This window comes from Lithobates pipiens, unplaced genomic scaffold (genome assembly GCF_037356315.1).
Source record: "Lithobates pipiens isolate NorthernLeopardFrog02 unplaced genomic scaffold, aLitPip1_a1.2 Scaffold_8, whole genome shotgun sequence".
Lineage (NCBI taxonomy): Eukaryota > Metazoa > Chordata > Amphibia > Anura > Ranidae > Lithobates > Lithobates pipiens.
In genome coordinates this window covers 658,505,210-658,522,914 of record NW_027507903.1, presented here as the reverse complement: position 1 = coordinate 658,522,914, position 17,705 = coordinate 658,505,210, and the positions used below count along the sequence as shown (strand labels likewise).

General features: G+C 45.6%; 1 protein-coding gene across 1 annotated transcript; it reads left to right on the top strand.

Moving 5' to 3' along the window:
- Nucleotides 1-11,469: 11,469 nt before the first annotated feature.
- LOC143961771 (E3 ubiquitin-protein ligase TRIM39-like) lies at nt 11,470-15,895 on the top strand. Its single transcript, XM_077471110.1, has one exon. The coding sequence runs from the start codon at nt 11,530-11,532 to the stop codon at nt 13,099-13,101; it is 1,572 nt and encodes a 523-aa protein (XP_077327236.1). The 5' UTR covers nt 11,470-11,529; the 3' UTR covers nt 13,102-15,895.
- The last annotated feature ends 1,810 nt before the right edge of the window (nt 15,896-17,705 follow it).

The following is a 17,705-nucleotide window of genomic DNA, read 5'->3' as shown; positions in this document are numbered from 1 at the left end:
GTCAGCACTGATAGGCCCCTCCACCCTAAATGAGAACCAGGAATGTACACGGTAGGTGCCGGCAGGGGCCAGCATAGAGGTGGGTGGAGACAAGGAGGTGCAGGCAGTAGCAGAGAGTAGATGGGTGACAGTCAGGAAGGGTAGAGGGGCAAGTGCCAGGGAGGCCGATCCAGGGCTGGAGCATCCCAATAAGTACGCTCAATTGAGTGACATTGGTGATCCCAGTCAGGGATCAGCACTGCTGGAGCTGAGGGATTCTCCTAGCTGCCAGGAGAAGAACTCCTCCAGTGAGAGTGAGGGGGGAGCGAAAGGGAAAGGAAAGACAGATTCTGGTGGTAGGGGACTCAATTCTTAGGAGGACAGAGAGGCCAATCTGTAACAACAACCTGAAGTGCCGAACTGTATGTTGTCTGCCGGGCGCTCGGGTTCGGCACATCACGGATCTGGTGGACAGATTACTGGAAGGGGCTGGGGAAGACCCAGCTGTCATGGTGCACGTTGGCACCAATGACAAAGTCAGAGGCAGATGGAGTGTCCTAAAGAAGGATTTTAGGGAATTGGGAGCTAAGTTGAGGAAAAGGACCTCCAAGGTAGTATTCTCAGGAATACTACCAGTACATAGAGCCACACCAGAAAGGAAGAGGGAGATTAGGGAAGTAAACAAGTGTCTCAAAAGCTGGTGTAGTAAGGAGGGGTTTGGGTTCCTGGAGGACTGGAACGACTTCTCAGTCGATAACCGGTACTATAGAAGGGACGGACTGCACCTAAATGAGGAGGGTGCAGATCAGCTGGGATTAAGGATGGCCAAAAAGTTAGAGGGTTTTTTAAACTAGGTGATGGGGGGGTGGGTTCAGAGATAGAGATAGTCAGCGTGGAGCATATTCCAGAGGGTAATATTAGGGGCATTAGTGGTAGGGTAACCGAAGCACATAAACCCAAGGTAAATATAGTAGCGAGTCCTAGGTGTAATCTTGGAACACCCAAGAGGATAGTATGTGACCGGTCAAAATATATTAATACATTAAAATGTTTGTTCGCCAATGCCAGAAGTCTGCCAAGCAAAATAGGCGAGTTGGAAGCTCTGGTGCATCAGGAGAGCTATGATGTAATCGGTATTGCTGAGACTTGGCTTCATTCCTCACATGACTGGGCTATTAATATTCCTGGCTATGCACTCTTTCGGAAAGACAGAGTAAAAAGGAAAGGTGGAGGGGTCTGTCTGTATGTGAGAAATAATCTCAAAGCGAGTGAGAAAGTGGACCTGGTGGGCGGAGAGTGTGATGAGTCTGAGGCATTATGGGTGGAACTGCATACAGATGTGCGTAGTTCAAAGTTAATCATTGGAGTTTGTTATAGACCACCCAATGTTAATGAGGAGGTGGAGACTCAGCTCCTTGCACAGATAGAAAGGGCTGCAAGGGCTGGGACAGTGATAATAATGGGGGATTTCAACTACCCAGAAATTGACTGGGGTAATGGCACTGCTGGGACAGTTAAAGGGCAAAAATTTGTAAACCTATTACAGGACAATTTTATGGTACAGTTTATTGAGGCCCCAACTAGGAATGATGCTCTGTTGGACCTGGTAATCTCAAACCATGCAGAACATATTACTAATGTTCAGATAAAGGAACATCTGGGTAGCAGTGACCATAACATGATTTCATTTGATGTTAGCTGTAAGCAAAAATCACATACGGGAAAGATAAAAACACTTAATTTCAAGAGAGCAAATTTTCCAAGGATGAGGGCTGCTCTCCAGGACTTAGACTGGGAGAGAATATTGGCACCAATGGACACAGAACAGAAATGGGAATTCTTCAAAAAGCTTGTTTGTGATCTCACGGCAAAGTATATTCCCATGGGCAATAAGTTTAAAAGGTTAAAAATAAAGCCGATGTGGCTCACGGCCAAAGTTAAAAAAGCTGTAAACTATAAAAAAAGAGCTTTCAAAAAATATAAAGGAACGCTAGTGTCATTTAAATGTTACAAGGAATATAACAGAATATGTAAAAAGGAAATCAAGGATGCAAAAATTCAGAATGAAAGACAGATTGCAAAAGATAGTAGGACAAACCCCAAAAAATTCTTCAAATATATTAATAGTAAAAAGGTTAAGTCTGAGCATGTAGGCCCTTTACAAAATAATCTGGAGTGGGTGACTGGGGACAAAGAGAAGGCTAACTTATTAAATACTTTCTTCAGCTCTGTGTATACAAAGGAGCATGGGGGAGCTCATGTCCATAATGGGGGTGGTAGTGACACAGCCCCAAATCCACAATGGCTCAAAAGTGATATGGTCCAGAAATATTTTGACAGAATTAAGGTGGATAAAGCACCTGGACCTGATGGCATCCACCCACGGATCCTAAAAGAATTGAGCTCTGTAATTTCAAAGCCATTGTATCTAATTTTTAGAGACTCATTAATGACAGGAATAGTACCACTGGATTGGCGCAGGGCCAATGTGGTGCCTATATTTAAAAAGGGAACAAAGTCTTTACCAAGTAATTATAGACCCGTTAGTTTAACTTCTATAGTTGGGAAGATACTGGAGGGATTAATAAAAGACCACATAGACAAGTTCTTGCTGGAAAAAAATATTTTGAGCAACAGACAGCATGGATTCATGAAAGACAGGAGTTGTCAGACAAACCTGATTTCTTTTTATGAGGTGGTAAGTAAAACCTTGGACAGAGGGGTGGCGGTGGACGTGATATATTTGGATTTTGCAAAAGCGTTCGATACAGTTCCCCACACACGGCTCATGTGTAAGGTAAAGTCTACAGGTTTGGAAACATCAGTTTGTAGATGGATAGAAAACTGGCTAAAAGACAGAATTCAGAGAGTAGTGGTTAATGATTCTTACTCTGAATGGTCTAAGGTTATGAGTGGTGTACCCCAAGGTTCAGTGCTGGGACCCTTACTTTTTAATATCCTTATAAATGATATTGGGTCTGGGATCGCGAGTAACATTTCCTTCTTTGCAGATGACACCAAGATATGCAGTGCAATAACGTCCTTACAGGATGTCACCAATTTACAAGCCGACCTCAATGCTCTGTCTAATTGGGCGACTATGCGGCAGATGAGGTTTAATGTTGAGAAATGTAAGGTTATGCACTTGGGGGCTAAGAATATGCATCATACACGCTAGGGGGAGTACAACTGGGGGAATCCATAGTGGAGAAGGATCTGGGGGAATCCATAGTGGAGAAGGATCTGGGGTTTTGGTAGATCATAAGCTCAATAATAGCATGCAATGCCAAGCTGCGGTTTCCAAAGCGAGCAAAGTCCTTTCCTGTATTAAGAGAGGTATGGACTCCAGAGAGAGAGACATAATTTTGCCCCTGTTCAAATCATTAGTAAGACCTCATCTGGAATATGCCATTCAGTTTTGGGCACCAGTTCTCAAAAAGGATATCGGGGAACTGGAGAAAGTGCAGAGAAGGGCAACCAAACTGATAAGAGGCATGGAGGAACTCAGCTATGAGGAAAGATTAGAGGAACTGAATTTATTCACTCTTGATAAGAGGAGATTAAGGGGGGATTTGATAAACATGTACAAATATATAAGGGGTCCATATAGGGAACTTGGTGTCGAGTTATTCACTTTACAGTCAACAATGAGGACAAGGGGGCACTCTTTACGTCTAGAGGAGAAGAGATTTCATCTCCAAATACGGAAAGATTTCTTCACAGTAAGAGCTGTGAAAATGTGGAATAGACTCCCTGCAGAGGTGGTTATGGCCAGATCAGTAGATTGCTTTAAGAAAGGCCTGGATTATTTCCTAAGTGTACATAATATAACTGGGTACTAAAATTTATAGGTAAAGTTGATCCGGGGATAATCCGATTGGCTCTCGGGGGATCAGGAAGGAATTTTTTCCCCTGCTGTAGCAAATTGGATTATGCTCTGCTGGGGTTTTTTGCCTTCCTCTGGATCAACTGTGGGTATAGAATTGGGTATATGGGCTGGTATATTTATTATATATATATTTTTTATTTTTATTTTTTGGTTGAACTGGATGGACTTGTGTCTTTTTTCAACCTGACTAACTATGTAACTATGTCCTTGGTTTCTGGTTTTTATAGTATTATGATTTCTCCAATTGTAAGCCCGTGATTCCTGAAAGGCAGCTTTGTCCCCACAGAACTTATTTTCTTTTTTTTAATTACAATTTCTTTATTAAAGTGTTCCAATGATTCATTAAGTTCCTTATCATATTTCTCATATAGGACATGGTCCTTAACCACTTTCAGACCGGACCATTTTGCTGGTAAATGACCAGAGGTCTTTTTACACTTTGGCACTGCGCTGCTTTAACTGGTAATTGCGCGGTCATGCAATGTTGTACCCAAACAAAATTTGCGTCCTTTTCTTCCCACAAATAGAGCTTTCTTTTGATGGTATTTGATTGCCTCTGCGATTTTTATTTTTTGCGATATAAACGTAAAAAGACCGCAAATTTTGAAAAAAAATGATATTTTCTACTTTTTGTTATTAGAAAAATCCAATAAACTCAATTTTAGTCATACATTTAGGCCAAAATGTATTCAGCCACATGTCTTTGGTAAAAAAAAAGTCAATAATTGTATATTTATTGGTTTGCGCAAAAGTTGTCACATCTACAAACTAAGGTACGTTTTCTGGAATTTACGCAGCTTTTAGTTTACGACTGCCTATCTCATTTCTTGAGGTGCTAAAATGGCAGGGCAGTACAAACCCCCCCAAATGACCCCATTTTGGAAAGTAGACCCCCTAAGGAAATTGATAAGAGGCATGTTGAGCCCATTGAATATTTTATTTTTTTGCCTCAAGCGATTGAATAATGACAAAAAAATTTTTTTTTTTTTACACAAAGTTGTCACTAAATGATATATTGCTCACACATGCTATGGGCATATGTGAAATGACACCCCAAAATAAATTCTGCTGCTTCTCCTGAGTACGGGGATACCACATATGTGGGACTTTTTGGGAGCCTAGCCGCGTACGGGGCCCCCGAAAACCAAGCACCGCCTTCAGGCTTTCTAAGGGCGTAAATTTTTGAGTTCACTTCTCACTACCTATTACAGTTTTGAAGGCCATAAAATGCCAAGATGGCACAAAACCCCCACAAATGACCCCATTTTAGAAAGTAGACACCCCAAGCTATTTGCTGAGAGGCATGTTGAGTTCATGGAATATTTTATATTTTGCCACAAGTTGCGGGAAAATTACAAACTTTTTTTTTTTTTTTTTCACAAAGTTGTCACTAAATGATATATTGCTCATGCATGCCATGGGCATATGTGAAATGACACCCCAAAATAAATTCTGCTGCTTCTCCTGAGTACGGGGATACCACATATGTGGGACTTTTTGGGAGCCTAGCCGCGTACGGGGCCCCGAAAACCAAGCACCGCCTTCAGGCTTTCTAAGGGCGTTACAGTTTTGAAGGCCATAAAATGCCAAGATGGCACAAATCCCCCCCAAATGACCCCATTTTGGAAAGTAGACACCCCTAAATTTAGGGGTACACTAGTGAGACTAGGTAATAAATGGCGGGTGCCCTGAAACTATAAAAAAATAACTAACCAACCAGCGTCACCTGTAAGGCCGCGTACACACGGGCGGACTGTTCGCTCAACTTTGTCCGCTGAACAGTGTTTCAGCGGACAGTCCGCCCGTGTGTGGGCTTTCAGCGGACAGTTTCAGCGGGCAGTTTGACGGACAAAGTCTTTCGGAAATTCCGAAAAACTGTCCGCTGAAACTTGGTTTGAGCGAACAGTCCGCCCGTGTGTAGGCTACTTTCGAAATGAGCAAACTGTTCCCGCTCGGAGGGAAGTCTGCTCATTTCGAGCGCGTATCAAGGTAGGCGGGGCCCGCGACGGAGACGTCGCGGGCTCCGCCGCCTGGAATGGACTTAAAGGGGAACCCCAACGCCGAAAAAATCAGCGTGGGGGTCCCCCCAAAGTCCACAACAGACCCTTGTCCGAGCACGCTACCCGGCCGGCCAGGAAAGGGGGGCGAGCGAGCGCCCCCCCCCCCCCCTCCTGAGCCGTACCAGGCTGCGTGCCCTCAACATGGGGGGTGCCTTGGGGAAGGGGGGGCCGCGCGGCCCCCCCACCCCAAAGCACCTTGTCCCCATGTTGATGAGGACAAGGGCCTCTTCCCGACAACCCTGGCCGTTGGTTGTCGGGGTCTGCGGGCGGGGGGCTTATCGGAATCCGGGAGCCCCCTTTAATAAGGGGGCCCCCGGATACCGGCCCCCCACCCTATGTAAATGAGTATGGGGTACAATGTACCCCTACCCATTCACCTGTGAAAAAAAGTACAAAAAAAAAACACAACACAGGGTTAAAATATTTTATTGCACAGCTCCGGGGGTCTTCCGTCTTCGGGGGTCTTCTCCGGACTCCTCCGCTATCTTCTTGTAGCTCTTTTGCTAGCGGAGGAGTCCGGCTTTCTTCCTCCCCGCCGCCGGCCTCTTCTCCCGACTTCGGGGGTCTTGTCCCCCTCTTCGGTTCTTCTGCCGGGCCACCGCGCCTTCTTATAGCTCTTTTACAGGCGGTGGCCCGGTCTTCTGTCGCCGCCTTCCGTTCTTCTTCTTCTTCTTCTTCTTCTTCTCCAGGAGATGTTGACACGTCGCTCTCTCCGGCCGGAATGCCAGAGCCGCCCTGTGCTGCCACTTATATAGTGCCAATGGGGCGGTGTCGCATGGTATATGTCACATGGGTTGGTCACATGGGTTGATGTCACATGGTGACCCCGCCCCCTTACGATGTCATAGTCCCCATGTGACATCAACCCATGTGACCAACCCATGTGACATATACCATGTGACACCGCCCCATTGCCACTATATAAGTGGCAGCACAGCGCGGCTCTGGCATTCCGGCCGGAGAGAGCGACGTGTCAACATCTCCTGGAGAAGAAGAAGAAGAAGAAGAAGAAGAAGAAGAAGAAGAAGAAGAAGAAGAAGGCGGCGACAGAAGAAGAAGAAGAAGGGAAGGCGGCGACAGAAGACCGGGCCACCGCCTGTAAAAGAGCTATAAGAAGGCGCGGTGGCCCAGCAGAAGAACCGAAGAGGGGGACAAGACCCCCGAAGTCGGGAGAAGAGGCCGGCGGCGGGGAGGAAGAAAGCCGGACTCCTCCGCTAGCAAAAGAGCTACAAGAAGATAGCGGAGGAGTCCGGAGAAGACCCCCGAAGACGGAAGACCCCCGGAGCTGTGCAATAAAATATTTTAACCCTGTGTTGTGTTTTTTTTTTGTACTTTTTTTCACAGGTGAATGGGTAGGGGTACATTGTACCCCATACTCATTCACATAGGGTGGGGGGCCGGTATCCGGGGGCTCCCTTATTAAAGGGGGCTCCCGGATTCCGATAAGCCCCCCCGCCCGCAGACCCCGACAACCAACGGCCAGGGTTGTCGGGAAGAGGCCCTTGTCCTCATCAACATGGGGACAAGGTGCTTTGGGGTGGGGGGGCCGCGCGGCCTTACAGTTATATGGTGATCACTGGTGAAAGGGTTAACTAGGGGGCAATCAGGGGGCTTTATGCGGTAGTATATGGGGGTCCCTGGCGCTATAAAAAGCTGCGGCGAACCTAAATACCTACCTGCCTAACTAGCGTCACCTGTGACACTAATACAGCGATCAGAAAAACGATCGCTTATTAGGCTGGGTTCACACTGGAGCGATGCGGGAACGCCACGAATGCGCGGCGGGTTCCCGCGTCGTATGCCTCCCGGCGGCAGTTCACACTGCCCTATGCGAACTGCTGGGAGTGTCAGTGAAATGTTAATGACACCCCCAGATCAGTTCGCATATCGCAGTGCGATCTGCAAACTTGGATCGCATGGTGTGAACACCCATGCGATCCGATTCTGCTGCGGACCAAAAAAAGGGTCCCGTGCGAGTTTGCGGCGGGTGCGGCGGGTGCGACACGAATTCAGCCATACTATCTGTATAGCTGAACTCGAATCGCACAGAGATCGGATGTGATTTGCACTGCAGTGCGGTGCGAATCACATCCGTTCTCATAAACCGCTGCAATGTGAACCCAGCCTTAGTGACACTGGCGACGGGGGGTGATCACGGGGTTAAACCTTTATTGGGGGGGTTAGAGGGGTACATTAGAACTAAAGGGGGCTAACCCTAACTGCCCTAACAGTTATTACAGTCACAAATGACACCAATGCAAAAAAAAAAAAAAAAATGACATTGGTGTCACTGTGACTGGGGGGCAGGGGTAATTGGGGGGGGTGATCGGGGGGGTGTGAGTGTGCCTGGCATGTTCTACTGTGTGTGTAGAGTGTTGGTGCAACTCACCGATCCGCTCTCCTCCGTGTCGGAACGAAAAATACCGACACGGAGGAGAGAATACATCACTTCCTCTCCTGTGTTTACATTACAGGAGAGGAAGTGATGTCACGGGGGATTTCTATTCGTCGGGAGCGATCGCGAGGGGGTGGCCATGAACGAATGGCCGTCCCCTCGTCCGGGATCGCTCCCGCACGAATACCGACCGCCGCAGGCACCGGGCGGGGGCCCGATCGGGCCCCCGACCCGCGGGAGGCAAGGGACGTACATGTACGCCCATATGCCTGCCCGTGCCATGCTGTCGACGTACATCGTCGTGCGGCGGTCGGCAACTGGTTAAAAGAAGTCAATTGCCTATATATTGGTTCCAATTCCTTTTCAATTTCAGTTATTTTGCGTTGATATTAGGGACACCCTAAGTAGGGACATCATACTCATTGAGCAACTTGAGAGAATTTTCTTTATGATTGAGATTTTGCCTGTCTATAGGAGTGATGTACATATTTAAACTCCTCTCATTGGCTCAGTGTTTCACACTCAGCTAATTGAAGAGAATCCCATGTCGCTGATTGGTTGTTTGATCTTTTTGTTTTTGATCATAGAGCTACTTGGCTACATTACCATTCTTGGGTGGAATCCGCCCCTTGTGTGCAGCTCGAGTGCCGAATCCACTTGTACCCCCCGGGTTCTTCTCATCGGGTTACAGATCTGATGCCGGCTGGCAGACATTTCTCCATTACACCTTTTTAACATGTTAGATGCCCTCTGAACAGCGATGTACAGCATTACATGGTTAGAATATACCATACAATTTTTTGATCATGTCTTTATTCAAATATTGTTTGAAAAAGATCAACTATCTCCAAATACTGTTTGTTTACCATTACTTGTGTCTTCTTATAATGCTTATAGATGGGAATGTAATACATCACCAGCCCCTGAAGAAGAGGTTAGATCTCTTAACAACCTTGAAATGCGTCGGGCCGTTTCTTGGTCCCATTATTTAGCTGGGATCGATATTTTTGGTGATATTATCCCTAATATGTTGGTATATTAACACTGTAGTTTTTTGTGCATCCTCTAATAATCACTGTGCATCCCTAAGTTCCTATTGTTATTTATGTGATTTTCCTCTTTATGGCAATAAAATTTATACTTTGTTACAAACTTTGAAGACTACTGCCTAATTAAAGTCCCACTAGAGGAAAAAATTGGTTTTGTATTCTCCATAAATCAGATGTCACCAGCAGAGCCCCCTCCCCATAAATCAGATGTATCCTCAGAGGAGCCCCTCCATAAATCAGATGTCCCCCAGCAGATTCCCTCCATAAATCAGATGTCCCCCAGTGGCGCCCCTCCATAAATCAGTTGTCCCTCAGCGGAGCCCCTCCATAAATCAGATGTCTCCCAGTGGAGCCTCTCCATAAATCAGATGTCCCCCCAGCGGAGCCCCTGCATAAATCAGATGTCCCCCAGCAGAGCCCCTCCATAAATCAAATGTCTCCCAGTGGAGCCCCTCCATAAATCAGATTTCCCCTAGCGGAGCCCCTCCATAAATCAAATGTCTCCCAGCGGAGCCCCTCCATAAATCAGATGTCCCACAGCAGAGCCCCTCCATAAATCAGATGTTCATCAACGGAGCCCCTCCATAAATCATATGCCCCCAGCACAGCCCCTCCATAAATCAGATGCCCCCAGCACAGCCCCTCCATAAATCAAATTTCCCCCAGCGGAGTTCCTCCATAAATCAAATGTCCCCCAGCGGAGCCTCTCCATAAAACAGATGTCCACCAGCGGATCCCCTCCATAAATCAGATTTCCCCCTGTAGATGTCCCCCCAGCGGAGTGTTCCTTTACAGTGTTGTATAAATGTACTGTACTCACGACAATGTGCAACTTCCACCATCTAAGAAAAGACCAAATACATCCAGAAACAACCACCGTCCACATCCAGAAACAACCACCATCCACATCTAGAAACAACCACCGTCCTCATCCAGAAACACCCACCGTCCACATCCAGAAACAACCACCGTCCTCATCCAGAAACACCCACCGTCCACATCCAGAAACACCCACCGTCCACATCCAGAAACAACCACCGTCCACATCCAGAAACAACCACCGTCCACATCCAGAAACAACCGCCGTCCACATCCAGAAACAACCACCGTCCACATCCAGAAACAAGCTCTGTCCTCATCCAGAAATGAAAGCTGCAAGATCGCCCCACAATCCGTCTAATAACAAGTGTTTTCGGACCCTACGACGTTGCGCGCATGCGCGGAGAGTGAGGCAGAATCTTACATTTAGATTCTCTCTCTTCGCCGCTCTCTGTGGCTGGCCTCTCATCGTAAAATGCATCTGATGAACTGAGCATGCCCAGTCGATACGTCACACCAGCTGGTCAGGATATCAGCTAAAGTGATGTGATGTGCTGCGCATGCGCAGTGCATAGGATGCATTTTTCTATGAGAGGCATTATTCAACAGGACACCGGCACCCATGCAGGGGGTTGCCTACCCCTGATCTATCCCATAGTTTGGAGACACTTTAGCGTTTCTGCAAACCAATCAATACACACTTATTGGGATTTTTTTTACCAAAAACATGTAGCAGAATACATATTAGACTAAATTGATAAAGAAGTTTGATTTTTAAAATGTTTTTATTGGATATGTTTTATAACAAAAACTAAAAAAAAATATAAAAAAAAACATTTTAAAAAATATTTTTTATTTTTATTTTATTGCGCTAAAAATGCAGTGATGATCAAATACCACCAGAAGAAGCTTTGTGGGAAAATTGCTATATATTGAATGTATGTACAGTGTTGCATGACGACCAAATTGTCAGTTAAAGTAACGCATTGTCGTATCGCAAAAAAATGGCCTGGCCATGATGGGGGGTAAATCTTCAGATGGTTATATAACCAATTTCCTTTTCATCATGATGTACTCATCTCCACTTTTCATGTCATTGCACTTAGTGCTCCGCATGTCTTCTCCACATCCGTCTTTCCCTCTTTCTCTCTTCTAATGTTGGGAGGTATAATTCTCATTACTACTGCAAAACGAATCTCCTCCCTTCTGTACTCTGATCTCCGTGTCCTATAATATTCATCCAGCCTCACCCTGTGTAGGAGGACATCACCCCTCCCCCATCCACATTCCTCTCCGGTGTCAGAGACTTTCAGTTTCGTTTCTCTTCTGCTGTCAGCGATGGCGTCTGGTGATCTGAGAGCTGAGTTGGAATGTTCCGTCTGTCTGAACATTTATACGGATCCTGTAACCCTGAGATGTGGTCACAACTTCTGCCGGGTCTGTATTGATGGTGTGCTGGATACACTGGGGGGGTCTGGAGGATATTCCTGTCCTGAATGTAGAGAGAAGTTTCCGGATCGCCCTGCATTGCAGAGGAACATGAAACTACGTAACATAGCAGAGACTTTCCTGTCTCCTCATCAAGATCAAGAGGAGTCCGGGGTCTTCTGTACTTACTGTGTGGACTCTCCTGTACCTGCTGTTAGATCCTGTCTGCACTGTGAGGTTTCTCTGTGTGATAAACACCTGAGAGTCCACAAAAAGTCCCCAGAACACGTCTTATGTGACCCCACCTTGTCCATGGAGAGCAGGAAATGCTCCGTCCATAAGGAAGTTTTGAAGTATTTCTGCACTAACGATGGTAGCTGTGTCTGTGTGTCCTGTTGTCTGATTGGAGGACATAAAGGACATGAGATGGAGTCACTGGATGAGGCTTCTGAGAAGAAGAAGGAGACACTGAGGAATGTTCTGCAGAAACTTCTGACAAAGAGAGAGGAGATGGAGGAAAGAGTCCAGAGTCTGCAGGAACACCGGAGGAAAGTAGAAGAAGAAGCCGCCGGTGACACCGAGAGAGTCACTGCCCTGTTTAGAGATCTCAGGAGACGTCTGGAAGACCTGGAGAAGAGAGTCCTGAGGGACATCTCCGGGAGGGCAGAGCGGATCTCCATCTCCATCCGGGATCTGGAAATAAAGAAGGAGGAGCTGTCCAGGAAGTTGCGTCACATTGAGGAGCTGTGTAACGTGACGGATCCACTGACTGTCTTACAGGAATCAGACACAGGTGACTTGTGTGATACTGAGGATGGAGATAATGAGGACAGAGAGAGACATGAGGAGCTCCTCCATGATGGAGGGGGTCTGGATGTGGCGGGGGTCTTACACACAGGTTTATCTGATATAATAACAGAGATAAATGTATTCTATATACAGGGAGCTGCAGACATATTACTGGATGGAAACACAGCTTATAAAAATCTACAGATATCAGATGACAGGAAAACTGTATCCAAGTCAGATATATACCAGAATCACCCAGAAACACCAGAGAGATTCCAGTATTCTCCTCAGGTGTTGAGCAGTCGGAGTTTCTCCTCAGGGAGACATTACTGGGAAGTGGATGTCGGGGGGTCAGAGAGCTGGAGAGTCGGGATGTGTTACCCCAGTATAGAGAGGAGAGGGGAGGAGTCAGAGATTGGAGATAATAAGAAGTCCTGGGGATTGTACAGGGATTATTATGATGAGTATAAGGTGATACATGACAGTGATGGGATCCTCTTACCCACCAATCCCTCCAGTAACAGAGTCAGGATAGATCTGGATTATGAGGCCGGGCGGATCTCCTTTTATGATCTGTGTGACCCGATCCGACACCTCCACACCTTCACCACCACCTTCACTGAGCCCCTCCATGCTGGGATAGGTGTATGGGGAGGTTGTATAAAGATCTGTGGGGGGAGGCGGGAGATGTGAGAACTCCGCCCACAGTCTGGTGATGTCAGAGGAAGGAGGGGAATTCATTTAATTTTCATCCAATAGTATATAGCAGTGGGCGGGGCTTCCTGCAAGTTTTTCTACTATAAATAAATGTGAGATTTCTTACTGATCGCTGTGATTGGGTAGAATATCTGTCCAATTATTGGAGTAACAATAACATGTTCCTATTGGTCAGTGAGAAATCTATCTATCTATCTATCTATCTATCTATCTATCTATCTATCTATCTATCTATCTATCTATCTATCTATCTATCTATCTATCTATCTATCTATCTATCTCTCTCTCTCTCCCATGACAATCTGACATAATACTTTCTGTGTTTTGTCACAGTATGTGACATCATGCCCCTCCCCTCTCTGCCCCTCGCCCACATGTGGTCTCTCTGTGTTGGGGGAGGGGGCAGACATGATTAGACATAGAGGGGGTGGGGTCACTGTGATGGGATAGGATTGGGTCACCTCTCCTCCCTGCCCCTCCCCTTCCATACAATCTATACTACAAAGAGATGGAAATAAATGGAACAATCTGAGAGGAAATCTATGAAGACGTCATCTAGAGATTTATTACTGGAAGAAGAAATGTGATCAGAGAGCCCAGACTGTTTTTTAGGCAGAGTGGGTCAGGATTAGATCCCCTGTCAGGTTTTTTCTTCTATCCGGGGCTCCATTACAGAGATTTCCCCTCACTTCCTGTCCCGGTGACAACATTTATCTAGACAGGAAATGAGGGGAACTCTCCAACATGAACACAGACTGAAATAAGAATGATATGTTTAGTATAATAAGGAAGGGGAAGGATTAGAGCCCCTGTCAGATGTTTATATGTCGGTGTCCCTGTACAGATTTCTCTCCCTCCTTGTATTGGTGTCATCAGGACAGGAAGTGAGAGGAAATCTCTCTAAGGCTGGGATCACATTGCTGTGCAGATCACATGTCATGTCTGTGTGATGTGAATTCAGCCGTACAAACTGTGTGACTGAAATCACATTCACACCAGAATGGTGCCGGGCCCTTTTTTTGGTCCTCACTGGAATCGGATCACATTGGGTGTCACATCTATACAATCCGATTCCTGCACCATTTCAGCGTTTGCACTGCGATCTGTGAAGTGATCTGGGGGTGTCATTAACTTTCCATTACCCCCCCGCAGCGGTTCTCAGATGTCAGTGTGACCGTCCGGTGATTGAGGTGTGATGAGGGAACCCGCACAGGAATCGCACTGGTTCCCGCATCCCACAAGTCTCATCCCAGCCTAAGGCTCCATTCACACCTATGCAGGGGGCTTTTCAGCCTTTCTGATGTGCTTTTTGCTGTGATTTCTGCAGGATTTTATACCGTGATTTGCGTTTTGTGTTTTTTATGCATTTTTTGGGGGAGGGGATTTGTTGCTGGGCAGATTTAACCACTTGGTGTCCACACTATAGCCAAAAGACGGCTACAGCGCTGTCCTCAAATGCAGGGAGGGCGTCCAAGTACATCCTCCCGTTCTCACACTGCTCACACCCCCTTGGGATTCGGCTGATCATAGATCGGGTAAAGGGCCAATCACAGCGAGCCCTTTACCATGTGATCAGATGTCAGCCCATGACAGCTGATCACGGATGGAAACAGGAGCTGGTTAACAGCTTTTTTCCCCTCACGCTGTCAGTGGTCAGAAAAGAAGAAACCCGTTACCCATATTACTTAGGGACCCTTTATGTGACACGCTACTTTAGGGGTCCAAGTTACATTAATAAGTCTCTTTGTCATTTGCTCACTTAGGGCAGTCACAGCCCCCCGGCCCACTTCTACCCCCTTTTATAGCCCCCTATCAATCCATGTCAGAGCCCTGAGTCCTCACCCATGTAAGATACATGGTGGGTTATGTCGGAGCTTGCACAGGATTGATGATGTCACCCCTCCATCATGTGACAGTATGTAAGTCGTGTGATTGGCCGCTCAGGCCTGAACACTGCATGCTGGGAGAAGGTCACATGATCCCTCAATACCCGGGAAACTGGGGACTTAGTGAGGACTTTGATGGAGGAACAATAAAGGAAAGTATAAGAGGATGTGTACGGCTCTTGGGTCACCTACAGAGGGGGCGGGGCATTGGTTCTAATGGCTCCTCCCATTACATGAGCACTGTGTATAGTGAGATGGGACGGTGAAGAATTGTATAGAGTGCCGGAGCTCAGAGCACAGAGTGTAATATGACTTATTGTCTGTGTCCGAGCTGTGATGTCATAGTAGGGAAATGGCTACCGAGGGACCCAATGTGGAAAGTACAGATAGAGGCGTACTGGCCCTTTAAGAACAAATCTATCTCTATCTATCTATGTATCTATAGGAATATAATGTGTAGACAGCATAATTCCTTATTATTAATACATTTACAATGAGTTTATTCTATTGATTATTTTATTGTGTGAAGAAATAGAAATGAATAATAGATCTACAAATAGAAAGAGATGAAAATCGATGGAAAAATCTCAGAGAAAATATATGAAGAAATGATCCCGAGATTTACTAATGAAAGAAATAATGGAATTTATCACTAATATAATGATATCACTATAATAATGTATGATTACTAGAACTGGAATGTGTCCCCAATATAATGTGTCCCCATAGAATGGATCACCAATAGAATTCTATGGGATCTCTTTTATAATGGATCCTAATATAATGTATCATGTGATGGTGTATTATAATCACTAGATGTGTCCTGGTGATGGGGGAGAATTAGGAAATGAAATGTTATTGTGAAATAAAGATTCTTTATGAAATCATTGTTATTATTATTAATAATATTATTATACTGGGTTTATATAGAGAATATATTTTATACAGGGCTTTACAACATGAAGACAGACATTATGAAGGCAGACATTACAATTGCAGTGTAATAGAGGAGGAATCAGAGAGCCCTGCTCCTTTAGAGCTTACAATCTAGAAGGGAGGGTCAAGAGATACAAAAGGTAATAACTGTGGGGGATGGGCTGATGGAGAAAATAAATGTACAGTTGTTAGGTGGGGGCAGGGTAGGCCTCTCTGAAGAGATGAGTTTTCAGGGATCGTCTGAAAGTGGACAGAGTAGGAGATAGTCGGACAGATTGGAGTAGCGAGTTCCAGAGGATGGGAGAAGCTCGGGAGAAGTCCTGGAGGTGAGCATGAGGTGAGGTGATGAGGGAATTAGAGAGCGGGAGGTCTTGGGAGAAATGAAGAGAGCGGATTGGTTGGTATTTTGAGACTAGCTAAGTGATGTAGCTGGGGCCAAGTTGTGGATGGTTTTGTAAGTTATTGTTAGTATTTTGAATTTGATTTACTAGATGAGTGGAATCCAGTGAGGGATTGGCAGAGAGGGGTGGCAGACACTGAGCGGTTGGTAAGGTGGATGAGCCTGGCAGCAGCATTCATGATGGACTGAAGGGAGATTTTTTGCAAAAATATTGGGCTTGTAATGCCGCGTACACATGATTTGGAATTGCGCTCAAGCTTGTGTTGCCTACATATGGTCACACCAAATCCCGACAGTCAAGAACACGGAGATGTACAGCACTATGACAAGCCGAGAAAATGAAGTTCAATGCTTCTGAACATGCCTTGAATTGTTCCCGAGCATGTGTAGGAATTTTGAGCTTTGGAATTGCATACAGACGAACAAGAATTTCTGATAGAAACTTTTTCCATCTGAAAAATTGGGAAAATGCTCTCAGTCTTCTGCTGGCTGAAATTCCGCCAGCAAAAGTCCGATGGAGCATACACGCGGTCGCATTTTCCGATGAAAAGCTCTCATCGGTCTTTTGCTGGCCGAATTTTCGATCATGTGAACGCGACATTAGACCGCTGCGCAAATACGATGTGATATAAAGTATTGCAATGACCAACATTTTGTTCTCTGGGGTGTCTGAATTTGTTTTTGATATATATATATATATATATTGTTTGGAGGTTCTATGTAATTTTCCAGAAAAAAATTGATTTTAACTTATAAACAACAAATCTCAAAAACAGGCTCGGGGGGGGGGGGGGCTGAAGTGGGTAAAGATCAGGTGACAACCCTATATACATAACATAATGACATCAAATATAAGAGACAAATAAGATAAGTAAATAAAAGGTAAACTGTGTGAAATAATAAATAGCACTAGAATCCAGAGATCTCCAACGTTTGCTGGACACCCCCAAACATCTTCTGGAAATATAATCTACACAAAAGGGTTTAAAGCGCGTTAGTAATGAATTTTATGGATTTTATGCTCAGAGCTGTAAAGATGTAATTGTGACAAGTAACTCACCTTTCCAAGTTTATGGACTTGACCATCAAACAATCCAGTGGAAACCACGGCACAAATGTGGCCAACAGATTCCTGTTTAGAATGAAATGACAAATTATCAGGCAAAACAACAAAATCAGCAAACATGTAACAGAAGCATACACATAGTTCCCATAGAATTCACACTTACCTGCTGCTGTGTAATTAGGTGATGTAGGTACGCATCACTTAGACCCCATTCACACAGGGGCAACTTGGGATCCGACTTCAAGTCGCCCCAAGTCGCCTCAGGTCGGACAACACACAGAACTGAATGTTA

Excerpts from the sequence above, each read along its gene's own strand:
- LOC143961771 (XM_077471110.1), top strand. The coding sequence starts at position 11,530 with ATGGCGTCTGGTGATCTGAGAGCTGAGTTGGAATGTTCCGTCTGTCTG.